We start from the raw sequence: 20,284 nt of genomic DNA, 5'->3' as shown, positions 1-20,284 counted from the left end.
CCCCCCCTCCGCACGGTAACGTAACGGTGACGCAACAGGATTGTTACCGTAGTAACAACGGTTACTACCGCTAGCGTTGCTAGCAACACAGCGCCAGGCAACAAGGCCGTTTTCTGTATTGTCCGATCGAGGCTACATGGGGAGCAGCGAAGGCTATTCACAGTCAGTTGTACTGAGTTATAAAGTAACAGTCGCCGAGTCAAGACGTAAAAGCAACCAGTCAGTTGTATTGTGGCATTTGGAGTGTACTATTTGTGATACTGCAGATAGCAGTAATCGTCAGATTGTAATTTGGGTGATTGTAAGTGCGAATGTGAAATAAAATTCGCTATATCAAATACGGCGTGAAGTTATTTGTCGCTATATACCCCGCGATACGCGGCGAATGTGAAATAAAATTCGCTATATCAAATACGGCGTGAAGTTATTTGTCGCTATATACCCCGCGATACGCGACAACTGGTGTCAGAAAAACACCTAATGATGACCATATAGTTTGAAACATATAGTGAATAACTTTCAGTAAGTTTTGTAGAAAGACGTGCTGCACGTGAGACTGCGAAACTATTTGGAAAATGCTAAGCTGATCACATGCACTTGGAGACATGTTGTATGAGTATAGTTGTGTAGTGAGCAGTATGCAGCCAATTTTGTATGTTGTTTTTGCCATAGCTGAGGTGGAGAATGCTGAAGTATGGTGACCATATATACCTGTCTGAATTCAGGTTCTGTTTGCAGCTCTTGGATGTAAGATAAAAACCAACTTCCACTTCTCCCTTTCCCCTCATTCTCCATCATGGAATTTTATTATTTACATTTAAGTTGCTTCAATACAAAGCATTGTAACTTAACTGAATATAGCAGATATACTTGTGCTGTACCTTGCCTCCTCATTAATTCATGTGAAGTAGCTAACATTTAAAAGTGGCAAAAGACTGCTCAGATAGGGGATTAGATTATTACAAGTCCTTAGTGATGACACAACCTAAGACTGTATGCAAGGTGAACTGGAACATCTTTTCATACACTAGCCTGACACAGATTTAGTTATTTTGACATCATCTTATTTTTAATTTGGCATGTACTACAGAAAAGGATCAACTTCAATAGACTGGTATTTGTATGTTGTAAATGAACGCTGATGATTTCCTGTTTAATAGCTTTTCATTCATCATATATGTATTTGTACTGATCTGTCTATCTATCTATGGCCCTACAGCCCTTTGTTGGACCTGGGCCACTTTTTCAGTTTATTGATCTTTTTACACAGTCGGTAGGACTCCTTAGAGGGGGGGGGGGATCAGCCAGTCACAGGGGCACTACCTACACACAGGACAACACAAAAACAGAATAAAGGTACACAGACATCCATGCCTTGAGTGGGATTTGAACCAACGATCCCAGTGCTTAAGCAGGCGAAGAGGGTTCAGTCATGCCTTAGACCTTTCGGCCACTGTGATCAACGTTTGTACCAATGCTCAAGAATAAATGCCCTTTACTGTCTAGATAAAGAAATTAAATGTATGAATGATTTTTTACACTTTGATAATTAGATCCATCAGGGTGTTAGATGGCATCCCCACCTTTCATTTGATGATGTTATTTAATACTATTTTTAATTTTTAACCGAATCAGTTTTTGTCATTGTGTGGTTTCTGTATAACATATTCTTTGTATGAACGAACTCCAAGTTGAAGTAACTATATGGCTTTTGATAGATGGCTGCCTTCCAAGCAGGTACTGCGATCCCACGTGTTACCAAGGAGTATGTTAGCACCAGTTCCAGATTTAACATTGTTGTTGTTTGAGGAGGAATCGGTTGGTTCAGTCTTTGCATGACTGACTGTACCTGGGGTGTTCATTGCAATATATTATTAAGACTATTTTGTGGTGTCACTGCTGGTAGATCTGCACCACCATCGTTTTCTATGAAAGTGAGTGTGCTCCAATTCAGTAATGTTTGCCAGTCGGAACAGATTTCTTCAGATGTGATTTGGTAGTGTTTGGCAGTATTACAGTCTTCATACTCACTTAACACTTCCTCTTTGAACATTTTCTTACATATTTGCAGTCTGCTGGACCTTCAGAGATGATCTTTTTGCATACTTACAATTTCAGTAGATATAAATTTGGTGTACGATGTGATCTCATTCATTACAATCGCTATCATTATCATGCAGTTACAAGTTACAGTTTCATGATGGCTGTAAGATTGTTGCACATATTTGCTCCACCACTGAAGCAGGAAACAGCCTTATTGATAAGTGACTGTTTCATTTCATAACCAGAAAACTGGAAGAATACGTTAATCAGTTGTAACTGAACGACCAGGAACAGCAACATGTGATGTCATAAAACCACTACATTTTGGTGTGTGACATACTGGCTAAAGCATAGTTAAAAAACATGCTGAATTCAACCTACTTTCATTTACATGTGAATATATGGCTTAACCATGAGTGGAGATTTTATAAGCCACACCAGTTAGTAATTGGTGACACTGCTGACTCCTATAACTGATGGGTTAGCAGCATAAGATCTCAGATGGTGGAGAATATTTTGGAGAGAAATTGAGACATGCTTCGGTGTATTGTTCTTGATAGCGTATTTCACATTTAGGAATTCTGAAGAGTGTAATACTCTAATATAAATCACTCCGTCCTATGTGACCTGTAAGTTTTTTACTACATGAAAACTTAACACCCTTACATGTTTCGGTCTCTGTGGACCATCTTCAGAGGGCAAACATCACTACAAATAGGAAACCACCATCACATAAGTTGTTTAGACGTAAAGTACGTACACTTATATGCTACAATACATAGTACACAAAATAGAACATTTCGCAAACACAGCAGTTTCCAGCATTCCCAGGAAACTGCTGTGTTTGTGAAATATAATTGTCTACTGTATTTTGTATTCCTTGGGCATCTTGAATATTCTTTCCAAGCTGTGGACATGCTGGCAACCAGCCTGCAGACTAAACAAAAGTGTGTGTGTTCTCCTCCCCTCCCACATATGTAAGAAGGACAGAACCCAGACTAACTTAGGTACAAGGGTGGAACAGAGCTTGGATGTGAAGGCGAGAGCCAGAGAGATTCCAGTGGTCACGAGGGCTAGACGAGCAGTACTGCGGCCACACCCCTTGTAGAGAATATTTAAAGTGCCTGCCTAATTCTACTTCATCAAGCATTCATTATTCTTACAATATAGCAGTGTTAAATATGTTTTGAAAATGTGGCACAGTTCAGATATTTGGAAACAACGATAACAGATCGAAACCTGATTCAGGAGGAAATTAAGAGGCGATTGAACTCGGGTAATGCTTGCTATCATTTAGCCCAGAACCTTTTGTCTTCTTGTCTGTTGTCCAAAAACATAAAAATTAGAATATGCAAAACTATAATTTTGCCCCTGGTTCTGTATTGGTGTTAAACTTGGTCTCTGACATTAAGGGAGGAACATAGACTGAGGATGTTTGAGAACAGGATGTTGAGGAGAATATTTGGACTGAAGAGAGATGAAGTGACAGGAGGTTGGAGAAAACTGCATAATGAGGAGCTTCATAACTTGTACTCTTCTCCAAGTATAATTAGAATGATCAAGTGAAAGAGGATGAGCTGAGTAGGTCATGTAGCATGAATGGGGGAGACGAATGCGCATAGGATATTGGTGGGAAAGCCAGAAGGAAAGGGACCACAAGGAAGACCAAGCCATAGATGGGTGGAAAATATTAGAGTGGATCTTAGGACCACCATCCTATCTTAGGATAGGATGGTGTGGATTGGATAGATCTGGCTCAGTATAAGGACCAGTGGAGGGCTCTTGTGAACGCGGTAATGAACCTTCGCGTTCCATAAAATGCTGGGAAATTCTTGAGTAGCTGCAGAATTGGCAGCTCCTCCAGAAGGGCTCAGCTCGATGAGTAAGTAAGTAAGTAGAGAGACAGCAAGGGATTGTCGTCCAGCTAGGGTGTTGGGCATAGAGTTAACAACTCTTCATCCTATGTCTTATAGGTAATGAAGATTTGTTTCTCTTTTCATGCTTCTTGATTATTTAGAATGTTATTGAATCGAGAAGGTGATGTATACATGCATCCAAGCTGATAATATAGAATTAAGCTTGCAGCATGCAGTTCCTAGTAAGCAGTGAAAATGTAAGTACATAATTTTTTCTTATTTTGAATTATACAAGAAAGATAACATTGGTGTTGAATGTTACAATAAAAAGACACATTGCATTTCAGTAGAAAATTACGGTTGAAGGTTGTCATTAGAATGTTGATTTCATTGCAACAGAGTTGAATAAGTCTGCTGGATATGGCTCTCTGCTGAAGAAAATAATTTCATAATGTTCCCAACTGCTTCAGATAGCTTTGCTGAAGAAATTAATAGTATTGCTACAGCTATGGTTACTGTGGTTACAATTGGCATGGTGGTTAGTGGACTTAGGAACTGGTGCTGGGGTTGTGCCCACTTCACAAGTTTGTGCATTGGCATGTTGTCGTCACTGATTATAGGAAATCAAAAACCACAAACTTGGGGTAGCATCCAATGGCTTAACATTATGTTAAATTTCATTGAAATTTGTCCATTAGTTCTCAAATTAAAACATGCAAATATTTCAGTAAATCGTAAGCTTTGTATAAACCACCACAAGAATCTGAAGTCAAGTATAAATGTTGACTAACAAGGATGTTTAAGTTACATATTCAACTGTCAATGCAACAAACGTTTTTATTGATTTTAAAATCAGCATAACATTTTTCTACCCTTAAGGGATCATCTTCAGGTGTTCTTCAGAAAAACAGTTAATCATTGTCTTGTAACACAATGTTAGCAGATGTGGATATAAAACCATGTTGATTTTAAATCAGTCAGTCAAAACAGTCATTGCGTTGACTGCTGAATATGTAATTTAAATTATCTTGTTAAATATAATTTATGCAACAGGATGCAAAACATTAAAAATTTAAATTTTTTGTCATTTTGCTGTGTGTAAGTGGTAGGGCCCATTAATTTCACTACATTATAGGAGGAGGAAAGAATTAATTTATTAAATTTATTTATTTATGTAGGTCGTACCGAAGGTCATGAGCAACATTTTTTTGCATGCAACCTGGGAACAACAGACGAAAGGGAGTATGGTGGTAGGTGGAACCAGCTGTTGTGTTAACCTTGAGTGTCTTGTGATGTCAATAGCTTGCATCACGTGACCAGTATCACTCCTAACAAAATGGCCGACAACCATATGTCGTTTCGCCAGCGTGCTGTCATCAAATTTCTTGTGAAAGAGGAAATCCCTGCTGCAGAAATTCACCAGAGACGTCAGCATGCTTATGGAGGTATGTGCATGGGTGCGAGCAGTGTTCGAAGATGGGTGAAACATTTTAAAGATGGGAACACCAGTATCGAAGATGAGCCTCGGAGCGGTCGTCCTCGAACAGCCTCAACTCAGCGCAACAAGGAAAGATTGGATGAGATCATTCAAGATGACAGGCATGTGACTGTGGACACAGTAGCCCGAAAACTTGGAATAGGGCACAGTGCAGTATTGGAGATGATTGAAAGTTTGGGGTATGGAAAGTTTGTGCTCGTTGGGTCCCGCGGTTATTGACTGAAGACCACAAAGTTCAACGAAAAGCCATCACCTCAGAACTGCTGCAGAGATATCGACATGAAGGCGATGACTTTTTGCTCTGTATTGTGACAGGTGACGAAAGCTTGTTTCACCATTTCGAGCCTGAAACGAAATGGCAGAGTATGGAATGGCACCATTTGCATTCTCCATCAAAATAGAAGGTAAAGACAGTGCCATCAGTTGTGAAGGTGATGGGCACAGCCTTCTGGGATGCAGAGGGGTTTATTTTGGCTGAATTCCTGGAACCTGGGCAAATCATCAATGCTGCTCATTTTGTCCAGACGCTGCACAATTTCCATCCTGCATTGCACGATAAACGTCCAGGACGAAACATCATCTTGCATGACAATGCTCGCCCCCCACGCCGCTCGCCTGACATTGGAAGCAGTTGCAAAGATGGGGTGGGAAGTTCTTCCACACCCCTCCTATAGCCCTGATCTGGCACCCTCCGACTACCATTTGTGAAGGATCAGCTGCATGGACAACGTTTTGAGACAAGGAAGGCAATTCAGAAAGCAGTGCATCAGTGTCTTTGGATGGCTGGAACAGAATTTTACAGAAGGGGAATTTTCAGACTCCCAGAACGCTTGAAGAAATGTGTACAAAGAAGGTGCGATTATGTGGAAAAATAAAGAAAGGTCTGTAGATTGAGGTGGAGCATTTGGTTTGTCAATAATAAAGCATGTTACTTTACAAAAAATCGTTGTTCATGACTTTCAGTATGACCCTCATATTTAAATTGGAAATTTAGGAAACTATGTAACAAGGGTTATATTTTAGCATCCTGTTGCACTGATTTATGTCCATGATTTATTCTGACCGTCTTACAGTGCATACATTTATTCACCTTACTCTTCTCTCTTGCACTACATGTTTCGGGACTAAAGTGCCATCTTCAGGTGCTTTTCGATGTACGTTGAAATACTGCATTGCATGCCCTGTTGTCTTTATACTAAAATAACTAAAATATATATTCGTCATATATATTGCTAAATTTTAAATATTAAAAATGTTAAAACTGTTCAGGATTTGTTATCCTTATGTTGTATTTCAGTACACGAGTCAAACCTATCTTCTTCTGTCGGAGTATTCTTCCTACTTTCATGTGTATTGTGCTTTGTGTTGTGTCTTACTCCTGTGACTGCGTATGTTAAGTGCCGAAACATGTAGTGCAAGAGAGAAGAGTAAGGTGAATAAATGTATGCATTGTAAGACGGTCAGAATAAATCATGGATATGTAACAAGGGGTTTGAGTTATATTTTCCTATGTTTTTAGGTTGCGTTTGTGAAGGAGTTTTTAATAGGCTGAATGTGTATCCTAGATAAATGGGGCTATAACATAAAAAGTGCCCATTTGGACTGGGATAGAGTAAGACAGTAAAATAGAGCCCAAGGAAATGTTTGCTTGAATATAGATCATGCTGGAAGTTGGGTGGTTAGATACTGGCTTCTCACTGTGGAGCCTTGGGTTCAATTCTAGATGATTTGATGTGAGTTTCATGGTGGACGAAGTTGCATTGGAGCAAGTTTTTTCCACCATTCCTCCATGCTTGTCTGTCACTGTCTCCTAAAGGATGTGATAACCATGACCATGAAGCGTATTACCATATCCTTGGTTTTTCAGTTTAGGGCTTCATCTCTGACCTGCCATTTGGTTGCCCCCAAATAAAATGGATGTAAATTGCTCACTACTGTGTTCTGTTAGCTTCTATATGGAATTTTGAACCTTTCTATTATAATCCAGAAAGTTCCATTTTACATGAAGGCCATGTGAACCATTTGTGTGTAACTTTTTGAATATGCAAGGAATAGAAAAATATTGAAAATGAAGTTACAGATGAATGAATTTTATTTGTTTCATTTTGGTCCATCATACTAATATTATGAAAAAGTTAAGTAGTTCTGTCCAGTGTGACTGGTTAAGATTTTCTTCTTTCAATTATTCATGCCCTTACATGTTTCTGTCTTCAGAGACCATCTTCAGAGGGACACCTTTATGTCAATACAGTTAGAAGCCACTGTTACAGTACATGTTCTAAAAGTTAAAATATATACATACAATGTAAATAATATACAATTGGCTGTAAAATCTAAAGTCTTTACAACTACAGTGGCTGTTCCATTACATTAAAATATTTATAGTTTTTTAAGATTCTGCTGGAATTTGTAAACCAAGCTGGTTCGTGTCGTCCCTCTTATTTCTTATTATTATAAAAACAACACAGTGGGCCACAAACACATACAGGACAATATTACGGAACCCTCTGCTCGAGAACGACAAGGTGGTACACATTCGGCCCCCATGAAAAGAAATAAGAGTGATGACATGAACCAGCTTGGTTTACGAATTCCAATAGAATCTTAACAAACTAACTATAAATATTTTAATGTATTGGAACAGCCACTGTAGTTGTAAAGACTTTAGATTTTACAGCCAATTGTATATTATTTATATTGCACATGTATTTTAACTTTTAGAACATGTACTGTAATATTGGATTCTAACTGTATTGATGTAAAGGTGTCCCTCTGAAGACTGAAACATGTAAGGACATGAAATTTTGAAATAAGAAAATCTTAACCAGTCACACTGGACAGAACTACTTTTTCATTACAGATGAATGTTTTTAAAGATTCTTAATATATTAAGAGCATAATTCATACATCAGGTACCATTTTTGTTAAATTAGGTAACATTTGACAGTAAAGAATACATCTGAAATTGCATGTGCATGCTTAAAATTCTGTTGAAGCACTAAAAATACAACAAGCTAAAGGTACAATGTTAATCAAATTGTAAACTTTTGGATGTTTGTCTTAGTACTGTAATCTATAAGCCAAATTATATGAAATACAAGGTTAACATTTTTAAATATGGTTTACAAGGATGCTAGTTTATGTACAGTTCATCTACAGTTAATGTATATTCACAATTCATATCTTTACTCATTTTTGATGGTATATCATCTTCAAAGTTGTCATTACTTAGAGAAATTTCTAATCCTGCATTGTGATACTGATTTTCACAGCTAACAGCGTGGTGTCACATTTGATTTGAATGTGCTGCATTGCTTTTTGTATTTTAAATGTCCATTTGTAAAAGTGAAACAAGGATTTCTTTATTAGCTAAAATAATCTGATTAGGCCGGAAATTTTAGAGATGTTAATTGCATGTGAACGTTCATGGCTGAAGATCATGGACCTTGCAACAGAAGTGAATTTTGTATGTAGGGAAGGTTGTAGAAGTTCTGTGCAAGACATTAATACTGAATATTGATTAATGCTTAACTTTCATTCAGGTTGTTTCATGTTTGAGATATCTAAAATACACAGTCATTGAAACATGTATTGGTCTTTGCATCAGTAATGGACTCAAAGTCATATACTTGTATCCTTTAGTTTTTTGTTTAGTGCTTGAAATATTAATGTAAAATGGAGTAAATGTTGATGTGTTCTTTTTAAATTTTATGATTTTAGTGATGTAGAATTTATTGATAGTAATGCAGTTTCTGTCTGTATTGCTTTCATGGAAGTTGGAAAGGTCTGCATTATGTTTGAGAGACTAAGGTTATGCTCATTTTAATGTTTTCCTGAAATAAAACATTTATAGTGGAATGAATCATATTATTATACTCTTTATTTGCAGTTAAATGTCAGTCTGTCTTCCCTTTAACTCCTGAAATAAAATCCTGGATGCAGGCTTGAACCTGGACAAGAGGGTTTTTCCCAGGCTGTTAGCATGTTTTAGATATTACTTGGTCAGTGCAAAAGCCCATTCAATTCTTGATACTGAAGCTATATAATCTATGCAGTTTAAAGAAACTTTATTAAATAAAAGAGTAAACAATCAAATGCTGAAGGAAAACATCAGGACAAGTATCATTCTTCCTTAGTGACTTCAGTTTCCTAAAAATATTGGGAAATATGCTGTTACCTTAATGTTTACTTTTACCAGTGATGCATGTGTTTATACTGTATTACAGGAAACGTACCCCTCCACTCCACCAGTCTGGTTTGCAGAATCAGAAGAAACAAGTGTAACTAATGCTGTCCAAATTCTTAGTAATACTTCTGGCAGAGACAACCATGTATGTAGGACACTTCTGAATTTTGTGTACTCTTTCCTTTAATATAGTAGTTATTTCCCTTCTTTTACTGTTGATAGTTCATTGCATGCATTTATATTACTTCTGTTTTTGCATTTTGTGCCAATAGCAGTTTCAGTAGAAAATAGCTAGTAGCTGTATGCAGGGTTGGTGTAACAGCACAGGTGAACATAGCAGCCACTGGTGTGGCATGATTTTAGGATCTGCACATTTAAGGAACCCCTCCTCCTTTTTTTGCCTAATTAAAATTAATTTCTGCTACTGTTTATTCCATGTTGTTACCATTAATTGGTAAAGGTAAAATTGCCCCTTTGCTTAATTAGTTGAGCACTAGGCCATTACATATGGGTGAGTAGAGGTATAGCTCCACCTTTCTTGACCTTGGCACTAGATGGAGGTGAGTGGTCAGCTTCGGGCCCCTGCTGCTTTACTCCCCTGCGAAAGGAGCCCCTGGTACCCATTGGATAGGATGGGTGGGTCTCAGAGTCGGTCTGGAAGCTGTGGAGAAGAGAACGATCTTGCACTGCTGGTAATTGAACCTGGGCCATCCAGCCTGTAGCCTGTGGCTATCCTGACTCTCACCATTAATTGGTAGTAATATAAAACATTTTGTACAAGATGTAAATGAAACTGTTTTAAGAATTACAACACCAGTGATGGTTTTTATTCATATGTCTGGACATTTCATTTATTAATTGTGACAGGGTGGGAGGGCGGTTGTGGTTGCACCAGCCATGCCTTTATTTTGTTATCTGTGTTCCCCACACATTAATTCTTGCACTACATTTCTTCCACATCTCAGATTCTCATTAGACATTTTGTACTTTGTCATTACATTAATTCACAGAACACATTTTGATATTCTGTTATACATATATTAGCAAAAGTATGTAATAAATTGTAATGAAAGATTCTAATTGAATGTAAATCTGTCCTGCAGCCTGTTTCACTGTGAAACTATGAATAGTCGTAGTTTTTCTTGCCTGTTTTCAACCAGTTGTCCTGAGCTTTTCATGGAGTTGTGATAAATTTCGTTTGTTTGCATTTGATATGTGAAATGAATACTTGTTTTTTCACAGGTTCTGAACCAAGTGGGTATTCTACTGCGAGAACTATGTCGACTGCACTGTATTCCAGAACCACCAGATATTGCACTGCTCACAATGCCAGCTGTTGCTGGATGTCGGCTTCCAGATCGGTTGGAGGAAGATCGAGATATGGAGGAGGATGATGATGATGATGAAGAAGAAGGAGAGGAAGATCTTCATCTTGAAATGGATGAAGGAGAGGCAGTTGCCAAGAGCAAGGTAAGGTGTAAGATATGCTGTCGGAGAGAGAGATGAGTAAAGAAAATGGAACTGCAAATTACTAGTGGAGTTAGAAGCCATACATTCTAATCATCAGAACCATAAAATACATCATTCCAGCTTTGAATAACTTGCATACTTGTTTTAATTCAGTGTATAGTTACTAAATGTTTGATTTTATTTATAATCTGTTTGCCTGACCCTGATGGAAATATGAGGGTAAGTCAATAAGTAAGTTACAAATGGATATAGAACTGAAACAAATAAGAGTACTGATTTGAAAAATGCTTTTATTTCTCAACAATGAGGCCCTTGTCCCATCGTTTCACAAGCCCCTGAAAACCAGCAGCATAAAATTCCTTGGGCTGCTGCGGTGACTTCCCTTTCAACAGCTTCATTGTCGGGAAAATGTTTAGCCGAAAGATGATATTTAAGAGGGCCGAACAAATGGAAGTCTCTTGGAGCAAGGTTGGGGCTGTACAGAGGATGCTCAAGGACTTGAAATTTCGCAGCTTCTCCTTTGTCTTGTTGGCAGTATGGGGACCTGCGTTGTCATGCAAGAGCAACACGCCTTTGGTGAGGAGTTCTCGTCGCTTCTGTTGAATGGCCTTACAAAGTTTCCTGAGGATGTTACAGTAGGAGTCGACATTTACAGTTTGTCCTTGAGGCTGGAATGTGGTGAGCAGTATGCCTTCATGATTCCAGTCGCTGCCTGGTTCCGACAGCAGCCAAAAGAATTTTATGCTGCTGGTTTTCAGTGGATTGTGAAATGATGGGGCAAGTGCCTCAGTGTATAGGGAGATTATGTTGAGAAATAAAAGCATTTTTCAAATCAATAATGTTATTTATTTAAGTTCTGTATCCATTTGTAACTTACTTATTGACTTACCTATGTATTGACACACATTTATCAAAGTTTGGGATCCAAAAACATTTAGTCCATTGTTTGAGTATATTTTTAATGCAAGTTATTTTAATAAAAAAGTGGTATATTTTGAATTTGCATGAGCATCCTAGTTCATCTTCATTGGTTGCATCCTGTTGTGTGTTCCAGATATATACGAATTAGGTTAACTGTCAGCACAACAAGTATAGTCGCTTTTAATGTTTTACAGTTCAACTTTTTATCCCTGTTACATGTTTCGGTCATACAAGACCATCATCAGGCACTTATGTATAGGAATACATTTAGTTAGTGAACTACTGATATGGATCCATACCAGTGCAACATGTCATATTATATATTAACAGATACAGTTTGTCTCAAGTTGGTGTTATAATTAAATTAGAAGATACAGAATAAGATAAAAGATAAAATATAAGCCATATATCAGGACTTCACTGATCAGTCTACATCGAATCAGTACACAGTATAGAACACACCGAACATATATATGCCCAGACAAAACACATATGCTATATTTTATAATCATATGTATAACGATAACATATAGTGAAATATGCACACATAATATACCACAAATTAACCTTTAACGTCGAAAGTGCACTGATCAGTACAGTGATGGGTATGGTTGAAGTGGCTGAAGTACACCGATTTGTGCAGTCGGGCATTTGAACTCTGCTAGCGGAAGCATGTGCACACTCCGGTAGTAGAAGTGAATTCCCAGTCCTATATATTTAGTTTTAAATAGATTAAAATTCAATGTACATACCATTTTGTAGTTATCTCCTTGATGTGTATACAGGGTTCATCCTCCATGTCATGTAACTGAACCTCGCCTTTGTGTTGTATTTCTTGAAGCACCTGAAAATGCATAGTCCCACATCACATATCTTGCACTTCAGTTGCCTTTCAATTTCATCACCTTCCAAGCAATGTATCATTGCCATTTTATGCTGATATGAAACAACAGTATTCTAATTTACCATGAATGCACAAAAACTGATTGCACTCTGAATCTCAGCTATGATGCATGTGTTTGTTTATGACTTTAGAAAGGGCAGTACTCTACCTCAAATGCAGTGGAAGGGCTGGGCACTGAAGAAGGGAACAAAGATCTTGTAACCTTCCTTGATCTGCAGTGCTTTCACTTTTCTGTCCTTTAGTCAAAAGACTCAAATATCTGAAGAGTGCAACAAAGATATGAAACTTGCCAGCAGAGAACAAAATAATTTTATTGCTTCCAGCTGGTTTATGGCACCAGTGAATGCAAAAATATTTCAAGTGCTAGAAGCAGGAGTGATTTTGTAATGCAGAACTACCCTATGAAGAAGCAGGGAACACTTTTTACAGTATGCATCAAAATTACAAGAAAGAATTAAAAATAGAGTATAACATCTTTGTCTAAATATTTTCAAATCTTACGTTATTCTCTGCGGTACTATGTCCTTTGCTGATAAAACAAATTTAATTCCATTCATTTATCATAAAAATTGTATTAGATACAGCATTTTTAAATACAGTGTAAGCGTCCTAACAGGAACTGACATTTAAATGCAGAGCAGCAACGGGCACTTAAACGCGCACCAGCAGTGGGCATTTAAATAAACTCCGGCCAGCTCAAGCTAACACCCTGTTATAAGTTCAGTGTTTAAAGGTTAACAACCCGTACATCATACTCATCCTTGCAGCTAGAAACTTGTCTCTGGGCTCCATGACCGGGCTTACTATGTAGGAAGCTTCTACAACAAAGACCTACAAATGACATAACATGCCCAGTTCTGCACTATAGCATTGGAACCTTATTATTAAGTTGGCATACATATTTCTTAACCTCCCATACTAAACAGTTTAAATATATTTTTTAAATATTTTCAGTATTTCCATAATATGTTCAACACTTTATAAATCATGATACATTGTATATATTTTTTTATTTTATGTTTTATTTTGTATCTTCTATATTCATTGTAACACCAACTTTAGGCAAATTTTATCTGTTAGTATACAGTATGACACTTTGCACTGGTATGGATCCACATCGGTAGTTCAATAACTATATATATATGCCTGATGATGGTCTTGTGCGACCGAAACATGTAGCAGGAATAGAAAGTCTAATTGTAATTTATTAAATGTGAGTATATTTGTTGTGTTCATGGTTAATCTAATTTCTGTATATACGAGGGGGTACCCAAAAGAAACCGAACTTATTTTTTTTTAAACTTATTTATTCAAACTTTAAGCACAAACCTTCAATCCCCTTCAAAGTACTCTCCATACACTTGTCTAGTCTTTTATTCCATTTTTTAAAACATTGTCTAAATTCATCTTTTGAGATGCTTGACAGCGCCTCCATCGTTTTTTCCCTTCATGTCTCTTTTCATTCGAGGAAACAAAAAAAAGGCGCACGGGGCAAGGTCGGGTGAGTATGGAGGGTGAGGAACAGGGGTCATACCATTTTTGGTCAAGAATTGTCATACAGACAGGGCTGTGTGAGCAGGGGCATTGTCATGATGGAAAAACCAGTTACCCGACTGCCACAAATCTGGCCGCTGAGCTCCAAGTCACTCCCGACAGCTCCACAATTTCTTCAATGGTCCGTTGTCGATCTTCCTTGATGTTTTCACGAATTTTTTGAACATTTTCATGTGTTTGGGCCGTGGAAGTACGACCAGAACGAGGTTTGTCATCAATTGACATTTCACCATTTTTGAAACGGGAAAACCACTCAAACACTTGAGTTTTCCCCATAGCATCGTCCTTGTACGCCGTTTTTAACATTTCAAGAGTTTCTGTTCCAGTTTTCCCGAGCAAAAAGCAGAATTTCACCACCGCACGCTGTTCATGAAAATCAGCCATTGCAAAAACGACGATCGCACAAAACAGTTGTCACTATAAACTCTGCCGAAACTAGTCCTTACCTTCTGAAGCAACGGTAGTCAGCTTATCGACTCAGGAACGTTAGCTCTATGCGCTCATTGCGGCAAAACATGGTACTACAAAAGCTCTGCCCACAAAAAAATTAGTTCGGTTTCTTTTGGGTACCCCATCGTATATCCTAGTTCATATTAAGTCCAGTGAACACAGGGTGCACATAAGATTGCTTTTTAACTCTTTGACGCGGTAATTTAAATTCCGCGGCTGCGTCTCCTGCGGTAATATATTCAGCCAGCCATTTAAATTTTGCTCGAAAATGATTTATTCATCATTGTTCTTAAATTCTATGAGATAGGAACATGAAACTTTCACTAAAATGATCTTAAAAGGTGGTTTTATAACCTTACCTTATAATATGAGCGCCCTTTATATCTTCAATGGAAGCAGGTTTTTTAGTATTTGAGCAGTGAATGGTACGCCTTGAAGCATGAAACTTTCACTAAAATGATCTTAAAAGATGGTTTTTATAACCTTACCTTATAATATGAGCGCCCGGTATCTCGGTAATGGAGGCAGTTGGTTTAGTAGAAGGAAGGCCTTGAAGCATTCGTATAACCCAACGGTGCCTCACATTCACCATTCTCCGCTCCAATATTGTGTATTTTTTTTGGCCCTTTTTTTTAACCACACATTTGTGCTGCCTTGCCTTCTTACCCGTGAGGGGTATAGTTCAAGGAAATGTCTTTCCGTGACCCGTTTAGTTGCCAGGTCAGCTGTAGTAAATTCAACGTTACGAGTTATCATAACAAGGGGTTGTTGCTATGCCTTTGATATTCCATCCATTTTGGCGGCAGGAGATGTCGTAGGGGTGACCACAGAATTCATGAAGTTATTCTAAGAACTGTCTGGTATGTAGTGAACGAAAGTAGAGCTTAGCTGGCTCAAAAAAATATTTATGGTCATCCCTCGAAACGACCACCAAGGTCAGTACGATAAAATGGAGTCAACTGGAGCGATAATACATGAAGGAATGAGTTCTTTTTCCCTCCCCCACACACATCCGTATCGTCTCAGGGGGTGACCACAGTGTTCTGCCTTAAATTGTGGCGTTTTTCTAAGAACTGGGCCTTTGTACTGTGCGAAATCAATGGATCATGCGAGAATAAACTTATGGACATCCTTTATTCTAAGAATTCCAATTGAGTGTGTTAGAGTGGCCAGCTCAGGGCAATATTATATTACAAACATCACGTCTCTGCTGTTTATTTCTTCAAAGCAAAGAAAACACGTCTTTCATAACAGCTTGAACGAGGAACCTCTACCAGAAGCAACAGGAACTTTGCTGCAAGACAGGTATATGTAATGATGACTTGGCGCAGATAAAGTCGTGTCTTATTTATACTCTGTTCTACTGACAACAGGCCAGCGAAAAATCTAACAATCTACAGCAAAACCATCAATTATTATGGGCGTTATAACATAGGTGTGCAGCTGGACGAAACATACACGTCGAACCCCCCCAGACGATTTAATCCCTGACGAAACATACACGTCGAACCACGGCAACGGGTTAAACTATCCTTGTATTATTTTGATCAGGAAACCATGGCATCACTTGCATTTTTTTTAAAGTCAGATGTAGCTTCACCTTTTTCTAATATGCATATTGTGAATGGTTGACAGAATGTACTGTAGAATATTTATGTAATGGTGTCCATTCATCTGCAAAGTATATTGGAAATGCAGGGCAAACAATACAGAGCGGCAGAAGAGAAGTGGATGGATTGTTAAGAGCCAGAACCTTGTGAATTTCATTATAGATATAGGAAATTAATGCAATTTTGCATATGAATGCAAGCAATGATCACTTGATGTCATATCAATTAACACTGTGTCATTTTAATGTCATTGACAGACACTTTTAATGTCACTTTCAGTTGCTTAAACATCTTGAAAGTTGTATTAGAATTGTAATCTCTTTTGTTGCAAAGGAACTTTGTTAAACAGCACAGTGTTATGGTACTGTACATTGCTTGTTGTTGGTAGTTCTCCATGTAGCTGCAAATTTTGTAGCTGGTTGAGAAAAGAGGAGAAGGCAAGGTTGAGTGCGTATAACATCTGACCAAGGGTATTAGTTTATGTCAGCTGACAAATTAGAGGTATATGAAGCCACCACACACGTTTGTTTGTCAGATGGGTCATACTGATGTTACAGTGTTATTGAGCTCACCTAGGAAGGTTACAGCAAACAGCTGTATAAGAAAGTGTTGTAATTAATGATGTGGCTTCTGAGAAGTGATCTTCTTATGCATGTATATTTTTTTTCCAGGTGGATGAAATGGACACAGAACACCTGGCAACATTGGAACGGCTAAGACAGAATCAACGGCAAGATTATCTAAAAGGATCTGTGTCTGGTTCTGTTCAAGCAACTGATAGGCTCATGAAAGAACTGAGGGATATTTACCGGTCTGATAGCTTTAAGAAAGGTAAAAAATTCATGTTTGGACCAAAGAAGGATGAAATAATAGGAGGTTGGAGAAACTTGTATAATGAGGAACTTCGTAACCTTAACTAGTATAATCACGTCAAGGAAGATGAGATGTTCAGGGCATGTAGCACCATTGGGGAGAAGAGGAATGTGTAGTTTTGGTGGGAAAACCAGAAGGAAATAGACCACTAGGAAGTCGTAGACATAGATGGGAAAATAATATTAAGGTAGATCTTAGAGAAATAAGATGTGGTGGTATGGACTGGATTCATCTGGCACAGGATGGGAACCAGTGGACCAGTGCTTTTGTGGACATGGTAAAGAATTCTAGGCTTCCATAAAATGTTGGGAAATTCTTCTGTAGGTGAGCAACTGGCGGTTTCCCGAGAAGCACTCAGCTCAATGGAGTGAGTTAGGTCTGAACGGCCTCCGTAGTCTAGAGGTAACGTTCCCACCTCATGGCTCGTGGTACGCGGATTCAAACCTGGCGGAGGTCGTGGAATTTTTAAGGGCGGAAAAATTCAGAGAACAAGTACTCTGGGAGGGACTTTAAGCCGTGGGTCCCGTGTCATAGCTTTACGGCACGTAAAAGAACCTCAAATCTCCAAAGGAGGTCACTGAGCCAAATTCAAGGACGTTTCCTGCCCAACAGTAGTCTCTAACGCCTCTGATAGATGGGGGAAGCATTATAGATACCACCAAGCCAGTAGAGGCCGAACTTGCTGGCTCGGTCTGGACTGATGGTACGCACCAATATCGGTAGGGTATAGAGACTGGTAGAATATCATAGAGGGAAGCACAATAGATCAAACCCTGTCGCAGTGCATGGGGAAACCCACCCTCTCCAATAACTAACTAACTAACTAACCAACTAGTTCAGGTCTGAACATTGCATTACACTATTTGCATCTTATGGATGTTTCCTTATTTAGTTAGACACTGCTGTTAGGAGAGTTTGTGAGTACAGAGGAATGGCTGATTTCACAGTCTAGCCTGGATGTATGGAAATGGTGCTCAACTTGAGATTGTCATAAGATGGGGCTGTGCTCAGGAAACCCAAATTTGCTTGCAAAGTGGGTAAAAGAAATGCCATGTGCTGAATACCACTCACCAGTCCCATTTTCACAGGACAGTTGACCACGAATGGGAGGAATGATATCAGCATTTGAAGGTCTGGTAAAAGATAATTGCAATTTTGAGACAGTTTTTTTTTGTAACTTAAAATCAACAACAAAGCTACTTTTCACTGCTGACTTGAAATTCGGTTTGTTTCTCCGCTCTGGGAATACTGCTAAGTGGCTAATGCTTTATAGGATGTCCTTAAGAAGAGATGGTTCTACAATCAAATGTTCTTTGTACAGGGATGTACAGTATTGATCTGGTGAATGACAGCCTGTATGAATGGAACATCAGACTGATGAGTGTTGATCCAGATTCTCCTTTGCATAATGATTTGGTACTGCTCAAAGAGAAGGAAGGAAAGGATAGCATCTTACTTAATATGACTTTTAAGGTAATTCTCTTGGACAATTCCCATTTATGTAACTGCCACAAATTATTATGTGTTATATTATTTGTCTGATTTGAATGCTTTGCCAGTGTAATTTTCCACTCCGCGTCATAGCAGATGTAGTGTGAGTGGAAATGGATTAAAAACAAAACTGTTTGGAGAGAACTTGTGATGTCTGCTTTATGTCAAAGGCTTTGGTTTATATTTTGAGGCTAGAAGTAACTATAAATTAATGATTATAGAAATACTTTTGTTAGTTTCAGTAATATATAAAAATATTTCTTGCAGAATTTATAGGTATAGTTGTGATCTGTCAGAAAATTTTAACACACCAAATACCTTGGGGGGGGGGGTTAGATATCACTATCAAACTGAAAGGTAAATGTAGAGTTTATATGGCTATAGTGATGATGTTTCACTTCTATTAAAAGAGGCCCTAATCCCTTGAGGACCCTGGAAACTGGAGTTTTGCGGATTCGCATGGCCAGTGGTCTGCCTGTTTCACCATTGTAGCTTCTGCCACATTCACAGGGAATGCTATAGACGCAATGTGCCGTCTGTTGAGGATTCCTTTTTGGTCTCTTTCTCAGAAGCGAAGATCGTAAAGTGTGTTTAGTTTTGAAGAACACAGGCATAATCTCAAGCAGGGTCTTCTAAAGAAATCCAAGTTGGCTCAGCATGCATATGAAGAGGGCATATGGTAGGCTGGGACGAAGCTAGGGTCTTGGAGATTGAAAGTAACAGCAGGTACAGAAAGTATAAGGAATCAGCTCACATGGCATGTTCATCTAATCTGATCAGCCAGCCCAGTTTGGATATTTCTCCCATATGGATCCCCCTCATCAATGAAAAGGTCAAAAAGTCGAAGTGAAAGTTTTATGAACATTAGTGTCTTCCGCTACATCTGCTAGTTTTCTTTCGAGAAGTCACCTTGGGGGCATGATTCTTTACCTGCATAATTAGCTATACATCCTCTATATTTTTTACCCTCGTTTTTAACTTAATTCCTGGAACTTAATCCATACCACTGTTTTATCACATTTTTGACATGTGCATGTTTGGCACAAAAGTTTTAGCTTGTCTTTTATTGTGATTTTATTCTTATCTCTCAATGATGGAACCTGTTGTCAAGTGTTCATAGGTTGTTCTCTACTGACAGGTGTTTGTTCAGTGATTGAGACTAGCTCTCTCTAAGGGGCCCAGCTGAGTAGATCTATCCTGGCCCATCCACCTGAGGATGGAGACAGATCCAGTCTCTGAAATGTTGCGGTTTTTGTCTTATATATACACCAGATGATGGATAAAGCCCAAAATAAGCCTTATAGTTCTGTACAGTATACACCATTGTCAAAATCCTTTCAAGTCTGTGTGGACTGTTTTCAGGACTAACACACCCAGCTGAAATTCTAAGATAATATGATACTGTTCCTAATTTTTATAGGCCTACTG

General features: G+C 38.4%; 1 protein-coding gene across 3 annotated transcripts in view; it reads left to right on the top strand.

Moving 5' to 3' along the window:
* Positions 1 to 20,284, top strand: part of LOC111872216 (ubiquitin-conjugating enzyme E2 Q1) — a 50,238-nt gene that overhangs the window by 5,110 nt on the left and 24,844 nt on the right. For 2 of the 3 annotated variants that reach the window (XM_023865879.2, XM_023865878.2), the window contains exons 2-5: positions 9,624 to 9,728; positions 10,826 to 11,053; positions 17,164 to 17,323; positions 18,687 to 18,838. In XM_023865879.2, the coding sequence (XP_023721647.1) occupies positions 9,624 to 9,728; positions 10,826 to 11,053; positions 17,164 to 17,323; positions 18,687 to 18,838 (645 nt within the window). Of the gene's footprint in view, positions 1 to 9,623; positions 9,729 to 10,243; positions 10,276 to 10,825; positions 11,054 to 17,163; positions 17,324 to 18,686; positions 18,839 to 20,284 lie in introns of those variants that run through there. The other variant, XM_033754613.1, reaches the window with a different exon arrangement.

The sequence above is a fragment of the Cryptotermes secundus genome, unplaced genomic scaffold, assembly GCF_002891405.2.
Source record: "Cryptotermes secundus unplaced genomic scaffold, Csec_1.0 scaffold710, whole genome shotgun sequence".
NCBI lineage: Eukaryota > Metazoa > Arthropoda > Insecta > Blattodea > Kalotermitidae > Cryptotermes > Cryptotermes secundus.
This window is presented reverse-complemented; position numbering and strand designations above follow the sequence as displayed.